General features: G+C 35.4%; 1 protein-coding gene across 2 annotated transcripts; it reads left to right on the top strand.

Moving 5' to 3' along the window:
* The first annotated feature begins 525 nt into the window (after positions 1 to 525).
* On the top strand, positions 526 to 15035 carry LOC123549665 (uncharacterized). 2 transcript variants are annotated; one of them, XM_053545097.1, is made up of 6 exons: positions 527 to 1050; positions 5565 to 5609; positions 6390 to 6507; positions 8732 to 8973; positions 10483 to 11384; positions 11826 to 15035. In XM_053545097.1, exons 3-6 carry the CDS (start codon positions 6396 to 6398, stop codon positions 13129 to 13131), a joined length of 2562 nt encoding a protein of 853 aa, XP_053401072.1. In that variant the 5' UTR covers positions 527 to 1050; positions 5565 to 5609; positions 6390 to 6395; the 3' UTR covers positions 13132 to 15035. The 2 variants fall into 2 exon arrangements, with proteins under 2 accessions (XP_053401073.1, XP_053401072.1); XM_053545098.1 differs by lacking the exon at positions 5565 to 5609 and having other exon boundaries at positions 526 to 1050.
* Positions 15036 to 20482: the final 5447 nt, after the last annotated feature.

Below are 20482 nucleotides of genomic sequence, written 5' to 3'. Positions count from 1 at the left end.
ATATATTGCAACAGTTTTGTAAGATATCAGCACAGTTTTGTAGTAATAATGTGTGTTACTATGTATAACATGCTGCAAAGATCAAAGGAAAATTGCCGCACTATGCGATAATGTTTTAAGTAAGGTCACTGAACTCATTAGGAAACCATACATAAACTGCGACCGCGGTAATCAGAATATAGTTGTATCTTTCCTACATCGACCTCCCGTATAGTAGTATCGGGAAAATGTTACACACGTGATTTTAACTGGGATCCCAAGTACATGTATTCTATTAGAAAGGAGTTATTTTTAGTTATTTGCGTCAGTTTGGGCTACTAGGTAAGTTAATTATATACGAGTTATTGTAATTGTAAAGAAATTTCTGCTTTTTATGCTGCACTTTCTCAATGTCATATCATATGTATAATAGTACAATAGTAAGGCTCATTCCAATATTTCATTTTAGTGAATATTTATTGTATTTTATATATTTTTAATCGTATTAGAAATGATTAAACATGGCGACCTATATTAAGGGGACGCATATTGCTACATTCACAGTTCATACAGAAATGCGGAAGGGGTGCATATTCAAGAAATCGATGGTGGGAAAATAAAAAACATATTCCTAAACTGATATAATACTGATGGACACCTGTAATATTCAGTAATTTGTGGATAAGGATGTGGTACTATGAATCTAATAGGAAAACAGAGGTCTTTGTGAAAGTACATTCAACACAAAATATTAAGCTTTTGTATAAGGAAAAAACAGGTTTTTTACAATAACAGTGTTCCAAATAATGTTGAAGGAATGAGATTTTCTTTCTAACACACCAGGTTTGCTTAAACATGTAAAAATTTAACGCCACGTCATTTCAGGTCGGGATGGACGCCATATTTCTCATTGATAAAAATGTAAACAAAAAAATCAGAGTGGGATTAGCATTGCAAGGGCATAACATGACATTCTACACAATGAATACCTTAGAACAGATATCTAAGATGCTACACTGGTCAGGCGGGTTAAATGCATAATGGCGATCACTTGAAATTCATCTTGAAAAGGTGGTTAATTTCAGTTTATTTACATGGTTTTTAATTTTCCCACGACTTCTCGGCGATTCACAGCAAATGTATTACTGCGCCGGACGAAAGGTAACTCTAATAAACAACGGGAGACAACTTAGGTGTCAGCACGTATACGATTTTTAAAAAAACATGTCGATGATTATAATTTCTTATCAAATAATGAATCCTATTCAGATATTCGTCTTTAATATTAGAAAATTATTAATTTCTGTGGACATTTGTCAAAAAATATTACTTACATTGGACTACTTTGCGCATCAAACTGGTTTCCGCTTCAGTTGTGAGGCACTTCCGTTATACTTTTTGACAACAATAACAAAACACAAAATGAATCAATAAAGTCACTTATAAACCGACTGCTACTTAAATCAGTGTAAGTAAAGTTGTTGTTACAACATTATACATGTTCGTTACGTTATGAGATAAAGTTTATCTTGAACTGCATAATCCATTAATTACGTTTAGATGATATTGCTTTTACAACTTATTTGACCCCATTTTTTACGTGAATGACAGCATTCTCGTGCAACTCGTGCAAACAGAGTTATGAAAAGTATGGTGGAGAATTCAAGGACAAATTATAAATGACATTAAAGTGAGGATAACTGTATATTCGTCCAGTTTTGATCTTTGACATGCCTGCTGTGTATTAGTAACTTTTGTGAACAAGATTAGAATGTTACTTTTGCACATATACACATTGATTGGACCTCTCAACCAAATTTCATACCTTATTTTAGGGATTTTTAAGACAATACATTTTCAAAAGTTTGTTGAATGTGTTTTGATATTTAAGTGCATTGTAGTTCATGAATACCAAGTTAAAAATTAATAATGGCAACATTTCTAGGCCCTTATTGTAAGCCCCTAGACTTCTGTAACCATAAATGTTTAATGTATTAAGGGGAATATACTCTTTTAGTTTTGGAATGTGGCATTCCTTGACCACCGTATCTTTTCTTATGCACTACTTTGTAAACAAACTAAATAATGTGTTTTAGCTTACATATGCGAAATGAAAAGCAAGACAGTGACCATATTTCACATTCTTTCTTTAAATTAGAATCTGTAGGACATTGATAAATGTTTGGACAAAGTGAAGCACTATTATTTTCGCACCAAAAAGTCTTAATTGTTGACTTTGAATGTACACAATAAGTCTTATGTAATTCAACAATAACTTTCTTGTTTCAGTTTTCTCATTTTTATTTTAGTGAGCAATCCTTTATGTACTTATAACAGTTGAAACAGTATCCATTTCATGTACCAAAACCTTGTACTTTTTTGCAGGTAAATTTTATCATACCCCACCCACTTTTTTCTAATTTCAAAGTATGCGTCCCCTTAAAGGCTATATAACTTATTTTGCTATATACTTATAACCTCAACATGAATCTGTTGTTATTGTTAATGGAACAGGAAATATCGGATAGTGAACGAGTTTCTTTTTAGCTCGACTATTCATAGAATAGTAGAGCTATTGGACTCGCCCGTGCGTCGGCGTCCGCGTCGGCGTCCGCGTCCCGATTTGGTTAAGCTTTTGTATGTAAGCATGTATGTGGGAATGGATTGAAACTTCACACACTTATTCACTGTGATAAACTGACTTACATTGCACAGGTTCCATAACTCTATTTTGCTTTTTAGCTCACCTGAGCCATGCTCCTGAGGTGAGTTATTGTGATCGCTCGATGTCCGTTGTCTGTCTGTCTGTCTGTCAACATTTAGCTTATGTATGCGATAGAGGCTGTATTTTTCAGTTGATCTTCATGAAATTTTGTCAGAATGATAACCTTGATGAAATCTAGACCAAATTTGAAAATGGATCATCTGGGATCAAAAACTAGGTCACTAGGTCAGATCAAAGAAAAACCTTGTGTATGCGATAGAGGCTGCATTTTTCAATTGATCTTCATGAAATTTTGTCAGAATGATAACCTTGATGAAATCTAGGTAAAATTTGAAAATGGATCATCTGGGATCAAAAACTAGGTCACTAGGTCAGATAAAAAAAACTTGTGTATGCGATAAAGGCTGTATTTTTCAACTGATCTTCATGATTTTTGGTCAGAATGATAACCTGATAAAATCTAGGATAAGATCGAAAATGGGTTATCTGGGATCTAAAACTAGGTCACTAGGTCAAACCAAAGGAAAACCTTGTGTATGCGATAGAGGCTGTATTTTCCTACTGATCTTCATGAAATTTGGTCAGAATAATAACCTTGATCAAATCTAGGCCAGGATTGAAAATGGGTCATCTTTGGTCAAAAACTAGGTCACTAGATCAAATCAAGGAAAAACCTTGTGTATGAAATAGAGGCTGTATTTTTCAACTGATCTCTGTCAAAATAATTGCCTTGATGAAATCTAGGTCGAATTAGAACATGGGTTATCTGGGGTCTAAAACTAGGTCACTAGGTCAAATCAAAGAAAAACATTTTGTATGTGATAGAAGCTGTATTTTTCAATTGATCTTCATAACATTTTGTCAGAATGATTGCTTTAATGAAATCTAGGTCGAGTTAGAATATGGGTCATATAGGTTAAAGAAGTAGGTCACTAGGTCAAATCAAAGAAAAGAAACTTGTGTATGCGTTAGAGGCTGTATTTTTCAATTGATCTTCATGAAATTTGGTCAGAATGATTGCCTTGATCAAATCTAGGTCGAGTTAGAATATAGGTCATCTGGAATAAAGAAGTAGGTCACTAGGTCAAATCGAAGAAAAAATTGTGTATGCGATAAAGGCTGTATTTTTCAATTGATCTTCATGAAATTTGGTCAAAATGATAGCCTTGATGAAATCTAGGTCAAGTTTGAATATGGGTCCTCTGGGATCAAAAACTAGGACACTAAGTCGTATCAAAGAAAATACATGTTTAAATTCAAGAAACTACATTTTTGGTCCAATCCTAATGAAAATTGGCTAGAGTATTTGTTTTAATGAAATCTCTAGGTCAAACATGTTTACACTGTTCTGGTGTGTTTATCAGGTGAGCGACCTAGGGTCATCTTGGCAAATCTTACAAAATTATGCCCCTTTTCGACTTAAAAAGTTTTGGTTAAGGTTTTGTATGTAAGCTGGTATCTAAATACCACTGATGGGAATGGATTGAAATTTCACACACTTGTTCACTGTCATGATCTGACATGCACTGAGCAGGTCCCATAACTTTCCTTTGCATTTTTTCAAAATTATGCCCCTTTTTCCACTTAGAAGTTTTTGTACTTAAGCTGGTATCACAGTACCCAATAATAGGAATGGATTGAAACTTTACACGCTTGTTCATAGTTTTGATATGACGTGCAATGCAAAGGTTCAATAACTCTACTTTGCATTTTTACAAAATTATGCTCCTTTTTCAACTTAGCAGTTATTGGTTAAGTTTTTTTATGTAAGCTGGTATCTAAGTACCCACTAATGGGAATGGATTGAAACCTCACACACTTGTCCTCTGGCATGAGCTGATAAGCACTGTGCAGGTTCCATATCCCTGTTCCGCATTGTCACAAAATTATGCCCCTTTTTCGACTTTTGTATTCAGTCATTAACAAGACTGTTGAATGGTCGAGCGTTGCTGTCCTCCGACAGCTCTTGTTTGTTGTTGTTGTCACTGAACATTGATTGAACAGTGAATCAGACCGGATGCTAGTTGATCGCGGCCGATGCGCGCTGGGGGAAAATATTTCATGATGGACCTGTGAATTCTTTACTTGTGGGTGAAACAGGTCTCATAAGCGTAAATACGACTAGCTTCTACTGATTATAAAACATACCGTACGATTTGCTGTGAATTAACTGTTGTTGTACTTTTAGTAGTTCAACCGCCACCCTTGTTTAAGAGCAACATTTAAAAAACACGTTTTTTTTTCATCCTCAAGTAATAAGTAAATAGTTTAATCAATCTAGACGCATAATCTAACTCTATACATAGAGCGCTTACTTCACCCGATTTACATTCGGAACATTTTCACGCGTTTCGGGCTTTATCGTATATTTAACATGGGATTTTTGAACCGTCCAAAGATGTTGGAAATGTTTGTCTCATTGTTTATTTTTTTTTTTTAATAAAAATGTTACTGCTTTCATTGTCTACCACTTTTTTTCCACCTTTGCCTGAAAAAAAAACAGTAATGAGTTTGTACACTGTTCAGACAATTGTGCTCTGTTGAAATTTAACCAAACACAAGTTTACCTGCATAAACAGAAAGCATGATATGTCACCATGCGCGGATCCAGATGTGGGGGGGGGGGGTGGGGAGGGGGGACCGGACCCCCTCTGGAAAATCTTTAAAAAAGGAAAGAAGACAAGAAGGAAAGACTCCCTTTGAGAAAATTGGCTGTGTCCGTGGTCACTATACCTGTCCAGTACTGGACATTATGGTAAACGCTTCTTTCCTGCACAAATGACAATTTCGCAACTTCTGTCCGGTTTGTACAAATTTCTGGCCGCGATAAACCATTTGACTTGTATCTTTTTGTTTGTAGAGCAAGTAACGAAGAACGTGTCATTTGATTACAGTTTAAACTGACGTAAGTAAGCTAATAGTCAATGTGTATATAGATTACGTAACATATGTAAATGGAGTTTGAGCAACAAGCCGAGAATTTTCCAGGCTAATGGACATTCTCAGAGATTTTTCCAGTTTAATGGACATCTTAAGTCACTTTCCAGTCTAATGGACATTCTGAGAGACTTTTCCAGTTAAATAAACATTCTAAAGGATTTTTCCAGCTTTAGAGATCGTTCTTGTCTTATGAACATTCTAAGACATTTTTCTTTTCCAATGGACATTCTTAGACATTTTTCCAGTCTAAGAGATTTTTTCCAGTCTAACGGACATTCTAAAAGATTTTTCTTGTCTATCGGACATTCTAAGGCTGTTCTCTAACTAACAACATGGTCCTGTCGAAAACTCAATCTTTTGAATTTAGTAAAGAAAATTTAATCTATGACGTGTGTGCTACACTAAAAACAGTTTGACGCCGTTTAGATAATGGATCGCATTTAAAAGTACTTAGCAGTGATGGTAATCTAAGATCATTATATTAAATATTCGAGTCAGATCTCGTTTTCTCATATATTTCAGTTCTTTACCATTAGAATTCAATGTTAATGACTATTTTCAAGGGACAATTTTGAAATGATTGTCCGCAAAGATCAGTTCTAGTAAAATTTGCTGTTGAATACAGAATGAGATCGGAACATGTTTTGTGAACATGAGACCTGTGCAGTAACCTATATAACAAGGGATTATGGCGGTTATATATTGAGATATCTAAGACTTGATACTGATTTTGAATATGTTTCAGATTCAGATGGATGTTGAAGAGTACTCACGGGTATTTCCCACATGGGAGATATATCCACGGGTACATTACTTTAGGAACCGGTATTTAGATCTACATGTACGCTTTAACAAAATAATGAGTAAGTGATTTTTACTTATAATGTGTGTTTGAACTATTTTTCTTTTGTAACAGAACAGTGTTTACGTCATTTGTCGACCTAGTAATATAACATTCATACCATTTTCGCAGTCGTTTAAAAGATTGATACATTTCAAGAACATTTTCGGAACCCATTGGACAGTCGTTTTTGTGCAGGTATATTCATGCAGTATAAAGTATTAATATAAAAGTGATTTTTATGCGTTCGGTTTCTGTTATGCAAATTTTATCTAATATTCAGAAGAAAACATGCTGTTACTGAATAAGATTATATTGTTTGATTTTACCAGTTTATCACCAGTTTTATCCATTTTCTATTTTACAACAAAATCTTGTTTCAGATAAGAAACATTATGAATTGTCGATATTTTTTTATCGCTTCCATGTTTTCATTAGTAAATTTATTAAACCTTGAACTAAGTTTATTTATTAATTACCTCTTTGGGAAGTATTTCATAATCGTGCAGTTGTAAATGGGTTCATTATCAAAACATAACAGATACTGTGTTTAAAGATTACAGGCACACAAGTGATTCTGAGTGCTTACTGGTTAGTTAAAATGTTTTTAGTTTGACTATACGTAATATATCGAGAGCTATCCTACTCGACCCAGAGCCGACGTCCGCGTCGACGCCTTTCCGCTTCAAAACCTTGGTTAAAATTTTGACGCATGCATTTTATCTGTATTCACTTGATGGGGCTTAAAATAAAATTAAGTTTGTTTGACCTTTACCGACCGACCCGAAAAAATTGCCCCGACTCAAATAATTTTATTGCATTCCAGAGAAAAAAAATATTTTTATTTTCTTATCAAAGGGAAAAACTTATTTTGGTGCTTGCAACTGGCGATTATTTTATTTAACAAATGCGTACATAATTATGGCAAGTGAGAGAGTAACCCGCGGTCGGCTAGTAGAAATCGATAAAGCGGACTGTTTTATCATTTCCTGAATTCCGAAAACGTGTCAACTATGCCGATAACGTTGCCTAAGGCCATAGGATGCAGACGACAATCAAACCGCTTATACCCGGAAGGCAATCTGACGAATTTTTTGCTTTCTAATTTTAGATACTTATTCTTAATCATCACGTACATCATTTGGCACAAGGATCATAACTTTCGCATCGATATTTTATGATGTTTAAGAATGTTTGGTCAGTTTAATTCTGTGTCAGTTATTACCCAGACTTAAAATACTAGTAGTTGTTCCACATTATCAACCACATCATATGACTCAAGGTCCATACTTTTGGCACTAATTATTCATAACTTTTTACTTAGAGTATTAGCCTAAGGGTAGTCTTGATGCATTTCCGCTACATCTCTATTATTACAGAAGGATTTGATGCAAAGTTAAAGCAGTTGTTCCATATCACCACCCATGTTATTTGACACCAGGAGCATAACGTTAATACCAATATTTTATGAATTTCCCGCTTCTGGTTTATGATTTGATACACTTTCACTCTCTGTCTGATATTACTAAACGGATCTCAATCAAACTTAGAATAGTTATTCCGCATGTTCACACACATCATATGACACAATGGGCGTAACGCTTGCCATAATATTCGATGAATTATATCCCTTTCTAAGAATTTCAGATTATTTTTGTTGTACTTCCGCTTTATCTTTATTGTTCGTACCTTATGAATTTGATTAAAACTTGAAATAATTCTTCCATATGATCGCCCCCGTATTCAGTTTAATTTTGATGCCTTTTCACCATATCTCTATTGTTAATAGATGGATTTGATTCAAACTTTGAATAGTTTATATATAGTTTATATATGCCTCTCAGGACATGCCATTTTAGCGGCTTAAAATGACTTATTTAATATTTGCTGTATTTCTGAAAAAAAAAACATACAGTAAGGGAGTCACACAATAGTTAAACCTTAGCGATGTTCCACATCCCTTATGGACTTTTATCATTATTTGATTTTTGAAGTGTATTTACAGTTGCTGAAGACAGTGATATTTTATGTCTTGAAAGTATATTCTTATGTTTTTCTTTCGGTCTCTCTTTGATACCTTCATATTCTTCACACTTCTTTTTGGAAAAAAGCTATGGAGCAATATTCTGATAGTGTTATTGTTGTTTGTATTTAGTTAATCAGTATTGGAAAAAAACGAAAATTTACTTGAAGCTAATTCAAGAAAACTGATGGAAAACTAACGTCATATTTACTTAATTTTCTAGGAGCACTTCCAGCCAGATTTCATGATAAGAGTTTGATGTCTAAGCTAGATGACATCAATCGTTCCCTTGGATACTTCCCACAGGTGACTGTTATAGGAAAGGAATATATGGCTCCCGAGCAGTACATTGTGTCAGTTGAGGCCCTCCAAAAAGCCACGGAGCTGCCTGCTTCAGCCACAGGCGGAATTCATATATGTATATGTCATGCAAAAGTTAAAGATGTCAGTGAGATCGGACTGAAGGTAATGTCATAAAACGTTATCACTATTTACGAGAGTTTTAATGTTCTTTCTGTTTTGTATCATAGCCATCCAGATATAGTTGTTCAGTAGGAGTTCCACATTGTCATATACAGCAGCTCAGTGAGTACTTAAAATCCTTGCTTTACAAATGTGTAGAGGTCGTGTAAAATAAACCAATGCGAGCGCAGAAAATAAATAAATAATCAGCTGTTAGAAACACGCCCATACACGCTGGCATACTTTCCTATCCAACAGTGCGGTAACTAGCGTGCGAGTATTTAGTACCTGCACACTTTTTGTAACTAGCGTGCGGGTATTTAATACCTGCACACTTTTAGTTACCGCACCTTGCGCTCAGTGTATACGATTTACCTACACCAAATTTGTAAAGAAAAAACACCGATCTATGATACAACTACACATAACTACAGTTTCAGAGCATGATTTACCATGAAGTTTATCCCATTCATACATAAATTAAGTGAAAAGAGAGTAGAAGGAAGTTCGAATTCTGACTAAAGTTTTTATTGTTTTATACGTCCGAATGGACGTATTATATTATGGTACCGGTGCCAGTTTGTCTGTCCGTCCGCCTGTCCATCCGTACGTCGGTTAGCAATGTCGTATCCGCTCTGTAACTCTTGAACCCCTTGAATGATTTCAAAGAAACTTTACACTAATGTTCACCAATCCAAGACAACATGCAGAGCGCATGTTTTGGATGTCTCATTTCAAGGTCAAGGTCAGACTTAGACTTAGGGGTCAAAGCTCATATGAGTGTATTATGTGTTCGCTCTGTAACTCTTGAACTGCTCGGAGGATTTCAAATAAACTTGGCACAAATGTTCACCACACAGAGGCGACGTGCAGAGCGCATGTTTTGGATGACTCGCCTCAAGGTCAAGGTCACACTTAGGGGTCAAAGGTCATATATGACTTTGCTGATTGTATATTGCTCTGCATTGCAGTGCTCTTGATTTTATATGTCAAAATACCTCTTTGTTCTCTTAAAATATTTTTTTTAATTACTTCCTTTTTTGTTACTATAAATAGCTTATTTTGACACTTTTTTATTGTTGGCAGTAGGGAAAAACTGAGACAACTTTTCTGTGGTACAACATGGATGGTACATCCAATTTGTAGATGCATTTTGACATAACTTTACCTAGTAAGAATTCTTTCGTGGACTTCGACTTTTCCTTTTTGGAATTTCGTTGGCAGTCACTTGCGGAGAACATGTTTGTACTGGTTCAGAATCGAGGAGCACTAATAAGGTTAACTGTCCACCGTTACATAATTGAAATGCTGTTGAAAAATGGCGTTAAACCAAAATAAACAATAAACCCTGTATTATTTAGTTAGATATTTTAACCTTGATAACAAAATGTTAGCCTCTATTCCAAGTGGCACAATCACTGAACAAGTCGTCCGTGCTAGAACATATTTTAGGATGTGTAGATGGCGCCGTAAACCTCAACAATGCTCTATTGAACTGCATTTTCTTTTCAGGACATTGACATCGCAGTCAGCTACTTATTAAAAAGTTTTCTTCACAGATGTTCAGGTATATGTATCGTATTCATAGTTTGTGAAACGAGCAATGAATTCCCACAGGAAGAATTAGACCATTTTCGGACAAACCTACATAGGAACGTGAGTGAGCATTGCAAGTATCCGACTGAAATTTTGATTGGACCGCCAGAAGGACATCTACAATCAACTATTTCTGGTGCAATTGAGAGTCAAATCATAGATGGATTTAATGAGACCTTTATATTTCTACAGAGATTTGTCAGAAAAGATGTTCGTTCTGACCTGGAAAACATAAATATATTAGAGAGCCAGACAGTTGTCGGAACTATTCAAGGTTTTCTAAGAAACGGAAAAGCGTTGGTAGACGCAAAAACAGTTTCGGAGCATGTCTCTTATTTTGATGTTATTCTCCAATCTCTGTGTCATCAGATTTTGTGTGCAGCTGTTCCGCCTATGGCAGGAAAGCACAATTTACCCGATATCATATGTCATGAACTCTTGGAGGAAATACATTTCGAAACAGATCTACAAACCTCTATTTCTTCAGACACAATTCGTCATTTAAAACGACTTGAAGAAAACGCACAAGAACTTGAAAAGATGGCAAAGGAAGAGGAAACCAGTGACAGTTTATATACGAAACGTTATAATTTTGATTTCATTGTGTATAAGCTTCAAAAAGACATGTTGCAAGTGGTGACATCGGCAGAAAAGAAACTTTCCGCAATGAACCGACTTACAACAGTAATTAGAAAAATGATTTTTGAAATCAGAGGCTACCTAAAACAAACTACCGTAAACGTTGACATCGCTGAATCTGATCAGCGAGAACTGACGCTGGAAGATATAACAGATAAAATGCGGATGGAGATTATGAGGTATAGGTCTTGTTAAGATAAACCACCATGTGGAATAATTTTCTGTTGACACTGTCAAACTATTGATAAACCGGTTTTACATATTTTGTAAATTATTACTTCGTATTACATATTTATCGAATAAACACGCCAATGGCTTATTGAAAATATATTTTAGAAGGGAATCGTCGAGAAATGCATAGTATTTTGCTAATAAGATGCCTTGAAGTCATGTCTGCATTGTTAGACATGGCACAAAAGTAACCAAAATGACTTTAATGTTATAATTTCCAACCGTCTCTTAAATACTTTCAAAGACAAAGAAAGGCCTGTATTTCAGATATGAGATTAATGAAAGAACACATTGTTTGCACTTTTAGAAATAGGCTGTCAAACATATAATACATTGTCAATATAAATATCAATTTTACTAAGTAAATTAATAGTTTGAATATTTTACAGCACCGGCAGCATCTACGGTATGGGCACATTATATGGACAACTAGAGATACATTTAAAGATGAATCTTGAAGAAGCCAAAATCAAAGAGGTGAAAGACAGTATCGACCAACTGATTAAGGAACATCGATTTCCTCACCCGTACATTATAAAAACTGTTAATACAGAGCCCCAAAAATTTGCCAGAAGTTTCGTTGAGCAAGGCGATAAAACGTCAAGTCCTTTTCCTGACAATAATACACAATGGCGTGAAGGGACTTTGGGGTGCTTCGTAAAATGCAGCGAAGGTGTAATTTATTTCGTGACCTGTGCACATGTTGTCGATCCACACGGCAAAAAAGAGCACGAAGTTTATATTAAAAAACAAACATCGAATAGCCTTTTTGGGATGAGTAGTACGCGAATGATAATTTACGGTAATGGAAAAGAACTACATTTTACAGACTTTGCTGCAGTTAGGGTATTGCCAAAACAACTAGACATGTGCAGCTTTCATTTTAAAGATGATTGTGGTAATAACAAAAACGCCAGATTAGTTCATGAATCATCCAGCGAACTAGTTGGCAGTTTTGTGTTTAAATATGGAGCTTCAACTGGATGTACTAAAGGCATTATAGCTTCAAACAGTTACATTTTAGAGGGACAAACTTCAGTTGAACACCTTGTTATTGTAGAACCATTACCTGTTCCCTCTGAAGACATACGTAGCATATTGACCAATAACGGTAATGATTCAGGGCCAAGTCAACAGGGAGATTTTCCATCAGTTTCATTTGATGATGCTCAGACGGACAGAGAGGATCTAGACATATCTGATGTGATCCACACCAGTCTAAACAACAGTGGAACTAAATCAAACAGCTTTTCGAGTAGCCCAAACGGAGCTAATTCTTCCGAAGAATACACGACGGAAATGGACGATTATTCCGTTTGTTCCAAGATTCAAACAATCCTACCTAGACCAGAGACTGGAAATATCTATTACAGTCGCAACGGTGAAACTGGATTCGTTAGAAGTTTAAATGAAATTTCGAGCGGAGCTCTTAGTGATATATCTAATCATGACACACACCTATTCGCCACACCAGGGGATAGCGGATCAATTGTTTGCAAGAGAGACTTAGTAAAAAACGAAATTGTTGCTATATCCATGGTAACCGCTGGAGATTTCAAAACAAATGAACCTTTAAATCCTGGGACCCCGGATGGTGAGAAATGCCTGTCAGTTAGGATGGACACAGTGCTTGCTAAACTTCAAGAACGTTGTGAAACAGACTTTGTGCTATGTACAGCTGTTAAAACTAATTAGACAGGAGTATAGAATATAAGAAACTCTTTTGAGCGTTTTATTTGCATTATCATTACATACTTTTGCGTGTTCGTGTTTAATTGTGTATGATTTATTATCAACATCATATTATGAGATGTACAGCACAGGCCTAATTTGTTCAGTATCGTTATCTTATCTTGTCTCAACCTATGATTGATTTTTAGCTCACCTGAGCACAAAGTCGAATTCGAATCTGAGTCATGTGGGGTCAAAAGCTAGGTCACAGGGTCAAATCAAAGGAAAAGCTAGTTTACACTGTAGAGGCAATATTTATGACCGTATCTTAATGAAACTTGGTCAAAATGTTAAGCTTGATTGTCTATAGTTCAAGTTCAAATCTGGGTCAGGTGGGGTCAGAAACTAGGTCACTAGACCAATTCAAAGGAAAAGCTTGTTAACACTCTAGAGGCCACATTTAAGAATGTATCTTCATGAAACTTTGTCAGAATGTTAGTCTTGGTGATCTTTAGGTTAAGTTCGAATCTGGGTCATGTGGGTTAAAAAAAACTAGGTCACAGGGTCAAATCAAAGGAATAGCTATTTAACACTTTTGAGGTCACATTTATGTCCATATCTTTATGAAACTTGGTCAGAATGTTAATCCTGATGATCTTTAGGTCAAATAGGTCAGGTGAGCGATACAGGGCCTTCATGGCCCTCTTGTTTTCAGATTGTATATGGCTGTCTTCACGAATATGCTATCTTTCGAAGTTTTTGGTCAAATAACTTTTACTTACGAAACATTTTAGTAATCGACAAACAAAACATTGTTATAGATGTTTGAACATACTGAGAAAAATATAAGAAACAATTAATGATTTGTAAGGGTGAAACTTGAATTGAGCATTAGAATCAGAAACTATAGTGAAAAGTGTACATAAAGTACATAAATATTTTCCAACATCTGCTAATTTAGTCTACAAATTTTGCTAAAGAAACTATCTCAGTATGCAAAAAGATGCATAAAGCAGAATCGTTCAGGCCGTGTGACACAGTCCTTTCACTCGGTGTATATACATGTATACGACCAGGTCTTTTTGAATCATGGAGTCCTTTCCATGTGTTTTCTAATAGTTTAGCTTTTACAAGCCGATGCTAGTGATGTGAGGAGTGCATATTGTATTAACATTCATAAATACATTCGCATGACCTTGATATTAGTTCATTTTGTGTTTTTATCTATGCTTCTTTGACTGATAGTAGACTGAAATAGCTTTTATACTGCTCTAATTCAATTTTATGGCTAAATGTATTTAGCCAAAAGCGACGTGGGTACTTATTGCTTGTTATTGCTTTGGAAGGTCAAAATTATTTTACGTTGTTTTTCCTGGTAATAGTTCTCTTCTTAATGTCCCAACCCGTTTGAAAAACAAATGCGATTAAATTTTCTTTATCTCAGGCGATCGGTAGGTTGGTAGGCCATTTTATTCCTGATTAATAACTTGACAATACTTTGGCTAACAGTGGTCAAACTTTATAGTATTTAAATGAGCTCCCTATTGGTCAATATATAAAAATCAAAGGTCAATGTCACCTTGAGACTTGAAACGGTTTCCGCTCTATACATGACAAATGTTTTGGTGTATAGTCGTCAAACTTTTTACGATGATAACTTGTTTTCATAGATGACCCGTGGGGTCAATAGTTCAAAGTTGACAGTCATGGTGACCTCCACACTGAAAATAGTTTCAGATTAGATTAGGTCTCGGATTTAGTCTCCATTTAATCATTAATTAATGTCTTATGAATGCAATGTTCACTTAATTTCTGTTTGTACAGGAAATAGATATGTAATAACGTTTGTAAACATTGTTTGATGTGCTCATATTATCAACTGTGGTACTCATAGTAAACAGCATTAAAATCAATCCATTATATATGAATACCAAATATTGTTTTTGTTATTTCTATGCATTAAATTTTGTCCAGCTTCCTTATTCAATAGTTTTTGTTTAGTTCAGAAACGTTATATTATGCTTCTTTTTCTTAAGGAGGTAGGATATATTGTTACCAGGGTAAATTCAAATTACCTGAACCTTAGCAATATTTTGTATTTCGTGTGATTTAATTATTTAACTGCTACAATCTCAATTCCGTTTATCTCTGCCCCTCCAAATACAATTTTTATCCAGGTTTGAAGTACATGACCCGCCAAAGGTATTTTATATGGAAAGAAGAAGGAAAATAAGGATATTTAACACTTTTCAGTGTAATTTGGTTTCATTGTTACCCGTAGAAGTCTGCATAATTGATATTTTTAATAGTCTGCGCGGTAGCATTCTAATATAAACTTAAACAGTATATGTCGTGGGGCTCGTGTTTCCATGGTATCACATTTTCTCTCAATTTTTCAAAAACTATGTATAAAAACAGGTTTTTCGACGACTTCAGTGCTATTCTGTTTAAAACCAACATTGAATTTTGGGGTAATATAATTAGCAAAATACCAAGCACTTTAAATGTTACCCTATTTTTCGGAAAGTTTAAAGTAACCATGGCAACAGTGATATTTAAAATAGCTTATATCTTGCTTTTTATCATAATTTCTTATGAAAGATATTGAATAAAATTAGCTTTCTTAAAACTTTAGCTTTTAAACATCTTGTTTTTAACATAGGTAATATTTTTGTGATGTTTACATTTATCTAAACAAATTTCACAGATTTAAATACTTGCAGCAGTACCACTAGTCTGACATTTTTATGGAAAAATCGTTCTTTATGATGCTATTTTTCTCATGGATACTTTTGAAATGCAAATTAAAAGCCGAAGCTGTGTTCCTTAAATTGACCAGTGTCAACCCTTTTGAATTTTACATTTAGATATATAGGTCACGGGCTGCGTTTCCATGGCAACATCAAATTTAATTCAAGGAACCGCAATTTTATACTGATATTTTAACAATGTTAGAGCTTAGTTTTAGTATATAAGTAACAAACTATCAACGGAAACTGGATAATAGGTATTACAAATCAAAATGCCTAATTTCTGTTAGAAAATGGCCGAAATAAATAGAGAATAATAGGTTAGTGCCGTAGATGAGAAAGTTTATCTGGCGAGGTGGAGGAGGTTATCGGGTGAGCCGAAGGCGAACCTGATAACGTCCGGAGCCGAGCCAGATAAACTTTCTCCATCTTAGGCACTAACCTATTATTCTATTTATCTTGTCATTACTTCATTTTCCGATATTTGGCAATTTATTTTACAAAAATAAGTGTGCGACAGCTGTTTTAATGACGTCATATTCGTAATGACGTCACTTATAATTATAATGACGTAATCACCGACAAAATCGCAATAACTTCTTCGTTTCTGAATAAAAACTCATTATTTGACCACTCATTTTCTTAGTTCGGACATTTCCAACACTATGGTGATGGTTTCAGTGCAAACTTTCTTAAGACAAAAATATCGATCATAAGGTCACATGATCAACTGACCGTATATCACTGGTGACATGATCAACTGACGGTATATCAAGAAAGATATACGGCACCCTGATATCGGGTCGAAAATACTGCAAGTGACAGGATAAGTAACTTTTCACCCAACTATAATCCAAAATAAATCAGTTTCTTACATTCCGCATGACATTTCACTATAATTACATAAAAGAAGCAAAATATTGATCGTTATTCAGTGCGAAAGACTCATAAATATTTCAGCAAATAATGGTTGTTTAATCAGGGGCGTAACTGGGCCTATTTTGAGAATACGCACGATTGCTAGGGGGGTTGGGGGGCATGCTCCCCCGAGAAATTTTTTTTCTTAGAATGTCTATGGTGCGTTCTGGTGGGTATCCAGATGACGAATTTCAATATAAAAATAATACATTTCACGGTAGCAAATTAGATCTAATACCTATTTTTTATCTTTAACAGCCGATATGAACCACATTATTATAAGTGACCACTAGATCTAACATATCAAGTAATGCCCAACTGAATAGCAACGAATCTACGGCACAGTGCTGAAAATCATCAAAATATGCAGAACATTTTTTCTGATAAAGACAAGAGTTAATTAATCGTCAGCATGAAAATCACAAAATTCCCCTGATTGACTATAGATGGCTATGGTGGCCGGGTTCGTGTCGTATCAATTGTCAGTGCGACATTTTCTATTAACATTGTTATATATTCAAACATGGAAGAGCCAAACGTCAGCTTTTCCTGTTCGCAAATATGTCAACAACATGTTCTGCACTAATTTTCTGCTCTTTATAAATGTTCAAGAGTCCAAACCCAGACAACCTTTATGTACTCATTGTACTGCGCAGATAGGTCTTCACCCTTCTCATACTGGAGAAGGATCTCTCTGTGGTTTCATTTGAGTCTGGCATCCCTAACGAAATGGTCAGACATTTTCGGATGCTTGGGTACATATCGGACGCATACCCAAAGCTTTCAGCGAGGTCTCCTCAGTGCATCCGATGTCCACCAAATGAGCCAACATTCCCTGAGAAAAAGGTCTTCGGTGACATATACTGGCAGGTTGACACTGTAACATTGGATCACTTCTTCTTCGCATTGTTCCTGTGAAAACGGACGTGACACCTTCAGGCCGAACGGGTCATTGTCCACAGGAGGAACTACTTTAAGGTCCCCGAAGGGCTATGAGTATACTAAACCGTAATCCAATACCCAATGGGGACGTTGTAGTATGCTCAATTGAAAAAATACTAATAGCGCCTGCGGATACAGTGTACAGATACATCCATGTTGAACAGCTGATTAAGGGCAAAACAATTAAATTCTAAATATTTTCGAAATCCATTTTGTAGCGATAAGTTTACCTACCATTTAATTCATATTTGAAATAAGGCAAACATCTTTTTTATTTTAGTTTTACCGATATTGTTTTTGGAAAAAAAGGTAGGGCAGGAGGAGAGGAAAAAATCGATTGTCCTCGATTGTAAAGATATTTTTGCAGAATCTCAAACGCAGCCCTGTTCAACCTGAACTGAAACTACCAACACGATAACACACTCACCAAATGAAATAATGATTATTGAATCATACTATAGCCACATCTCTGTTCACTAGGCAAACGCTGACAGCCAGAGGACAGACAGCGGGTGTTCACAAAAGCTAACCTGGTGTACCCTGGGCTCAGTTGTTCTCATGTGTGACATGGGATTTAAATTCAACACAAAACGTATAAGTTTATTTTGTGTGACCTGTAACTTGTGTTTTAATTCCTGTGTTAAACTATTAAACCAAGTAGAAGAGGCATAGTCGAAATGACATTGTACAAGTGATGTAACTAAGAGCTTTTTTGTGTGCAAAGTGAGGAATTCACTTTTACGGTAGAGGAATTTTAACAGAGCATTGGATTTCTTAATAACAGACCTAGCCACTGACTCAAATGACAAACTTTGATCAATGGTTGCACCAAGATATTTAACTGAAGATTTGGATTCAATAGTTTGACCATTGCAATTTATATCAAGATTACCATGTTTTTTTAACCTTTGTACTGACCCAAATAAAATAGATTCTGTCTTACCAAGGTGAAGAGATAGTTTATTACATACAAGCCATTGACTGACAATATTCAGATCCTGACTTAAGAGATTTTCAATATCACACTTGTTTTTGGCAGACACAAGAATTGCTGAGTCATCAGCATAGAGAAGCAGCTTGTTTTTTACAACAGCTGACATGTCATTCACATAAATAAGAAAAAGCAGAGGCCCTAATATAGATCCCTGGGGCACACCACATGTTATATTGGCAGAAGAAGACAAAGTACATGATATTTCAACCAATTGGCGTCTATCAGACAAATACGAAGAAAACCATCTGATAGAGGACTCTGTGAGACCCAATGCTCTTAGTTTCATTAAAAGAATTGAGTGGTTGACGGTATCAAACGCCTTTTGTAGATCTAAAAGAACCATACCCACAAGTGTAAGGGGGGTGGGGGGTCACGAGATAACAGTTCTTAGATAAATTCTCCCGATGATACTTTTCTTGCTAGTTAGCAATGATTTTTCTCTGTTTAAAACGTGGGTGTTTAACTCTGGGGATATTTTCAGTATTTTGGCGGGCCCTTAGTATACTCAATGCAATGTTTTTCTCCCCACACAAACTAATTGTCTCTAAAATACAAGTAATTATCTGTCTATTATTTAAGAAATAATATATCTCATCCAGTGATGTGTCGTTGAATAAATCATTGTTTGGAGTTCAGATGCGAAGAAATTATATCACGAGGGAGCAGCCCGACTGATATAATGATACGCATCTGAACGACAAACAATGATTTATTCAAGAGCAAATCACTAAATGAGATATATTATTTCGATTCTAACACGTTACCAAGGATTTTTAAGTACATCCTTCACGAGATTCATTAAAAATTTGCCCGTTTTCAATCGGTTTCTTTTCCAGCGCGCCGCTATGCCGTTTGACGCCATGACGTAATAATTGTGACGTCAGAACAGTGATTTGTTGTATAATAATTCACTGTTTTCTGCCTTCTTTGTTTAATAGGAAAATGAATCGGGTCGTGTTAGAATCTCAATCATTTCATGATACTGCGACGAAAGAGTATTTTCATTGTCCTTTCTGTCCCCACTCATAACAGCCAAAAAGTTATCTGCAGCAATAGATTGCTGAACATGGTAAGGATGTGGTAGATCTAGATTCTTTAGAGAGCTTCAAGCTTATTACGTCAGTTATGCTCACCAAATAAGAAGCAGTTGACGCAGTAGACTCCTTAAGACTTAACCGAATATCGCAACAACTTGTAATCCACAAACCACAAAGCTTGCTGGATTCGAACCTCAAACCCATAGATTCGACAAACGAGTGCTCTACCAAAATCCCTATGGCGGCTATACGATTGCACAATATATTATTGCAATGTTTAACCAGTTGCTAAACTCACCGTAACAGTTTGCCGCTTCTTGGAAGTTCAATTTCTAATGTTTACATGTTAATTAACACATTATCGACATACATATATTTAAATAAATGCATTTGTAGCAATTCAAAATTATGGCAGATGTTCAAATAATTTACTACCATGATGTGGAATATAATTATATAGATCTAGATCTAACCAGAAGAGATTCTACATCATTCTAAGTTAACTTACTTATACGGGAAATAAAAAACATGGGCTTGCTTCCATTCGTGAGTGAGTAATGCCACGTTTTCATCTTTATTACAAGACCTTGGGTTCCCTGTTCTTTAAAAAACGTCAGCGTAAGGCTGCGAAGTGCCACAGTCAGCAATTTTAAACATTCGCGGCTTGTTTACATCTTACATTCGGAATATACAGAGATACAACGATAAAGCGATACAATCAAGTGTTATAAACC

The sequence above is a fragment of the Mercenaria mercenaria genome, chromosome 6 (assembly GCF_021730395.1).
Source record: "Mercenaria mercenaria strain notata chromosome 6, MADL_Memer_1, whole genome shotgun sequence".
Classification (NCBI taxonomy): Eukaryota; Metazoa; Mollusca; class Bivalvia; order Venerida; family Veneridae; genus Mercenaria; species Mercenaria mercenaria.
This window is presented reverse-complemented; position numbering and strand designations above follow the sequence as displayed.

Excerpts from the sequence above, each read along its gene's own strand:
- LOC123549665 (XM_053545098.1), top strand. The coding sequence starts at position 6,396 with ATGGATGTTGAAGAGTACTCACGGGTATTTCCCACATGGGAGATATAT. Across the intron at positions 6,508-8,731 it reads ACGCTTTAACAAAATAATGA|GAGCACTTCCAGCCAGATTT; the intron begins GTAAGTGATTTT and ends TTAATTTTCTAG. Across the intron at positions 11,385-11,825 it reads ATGCGGATGGAGATTATGAG|CACCGGCAGCATCTACGGTA; the intron begins GTATAGGTCTTG and ends AATATTTTACAG.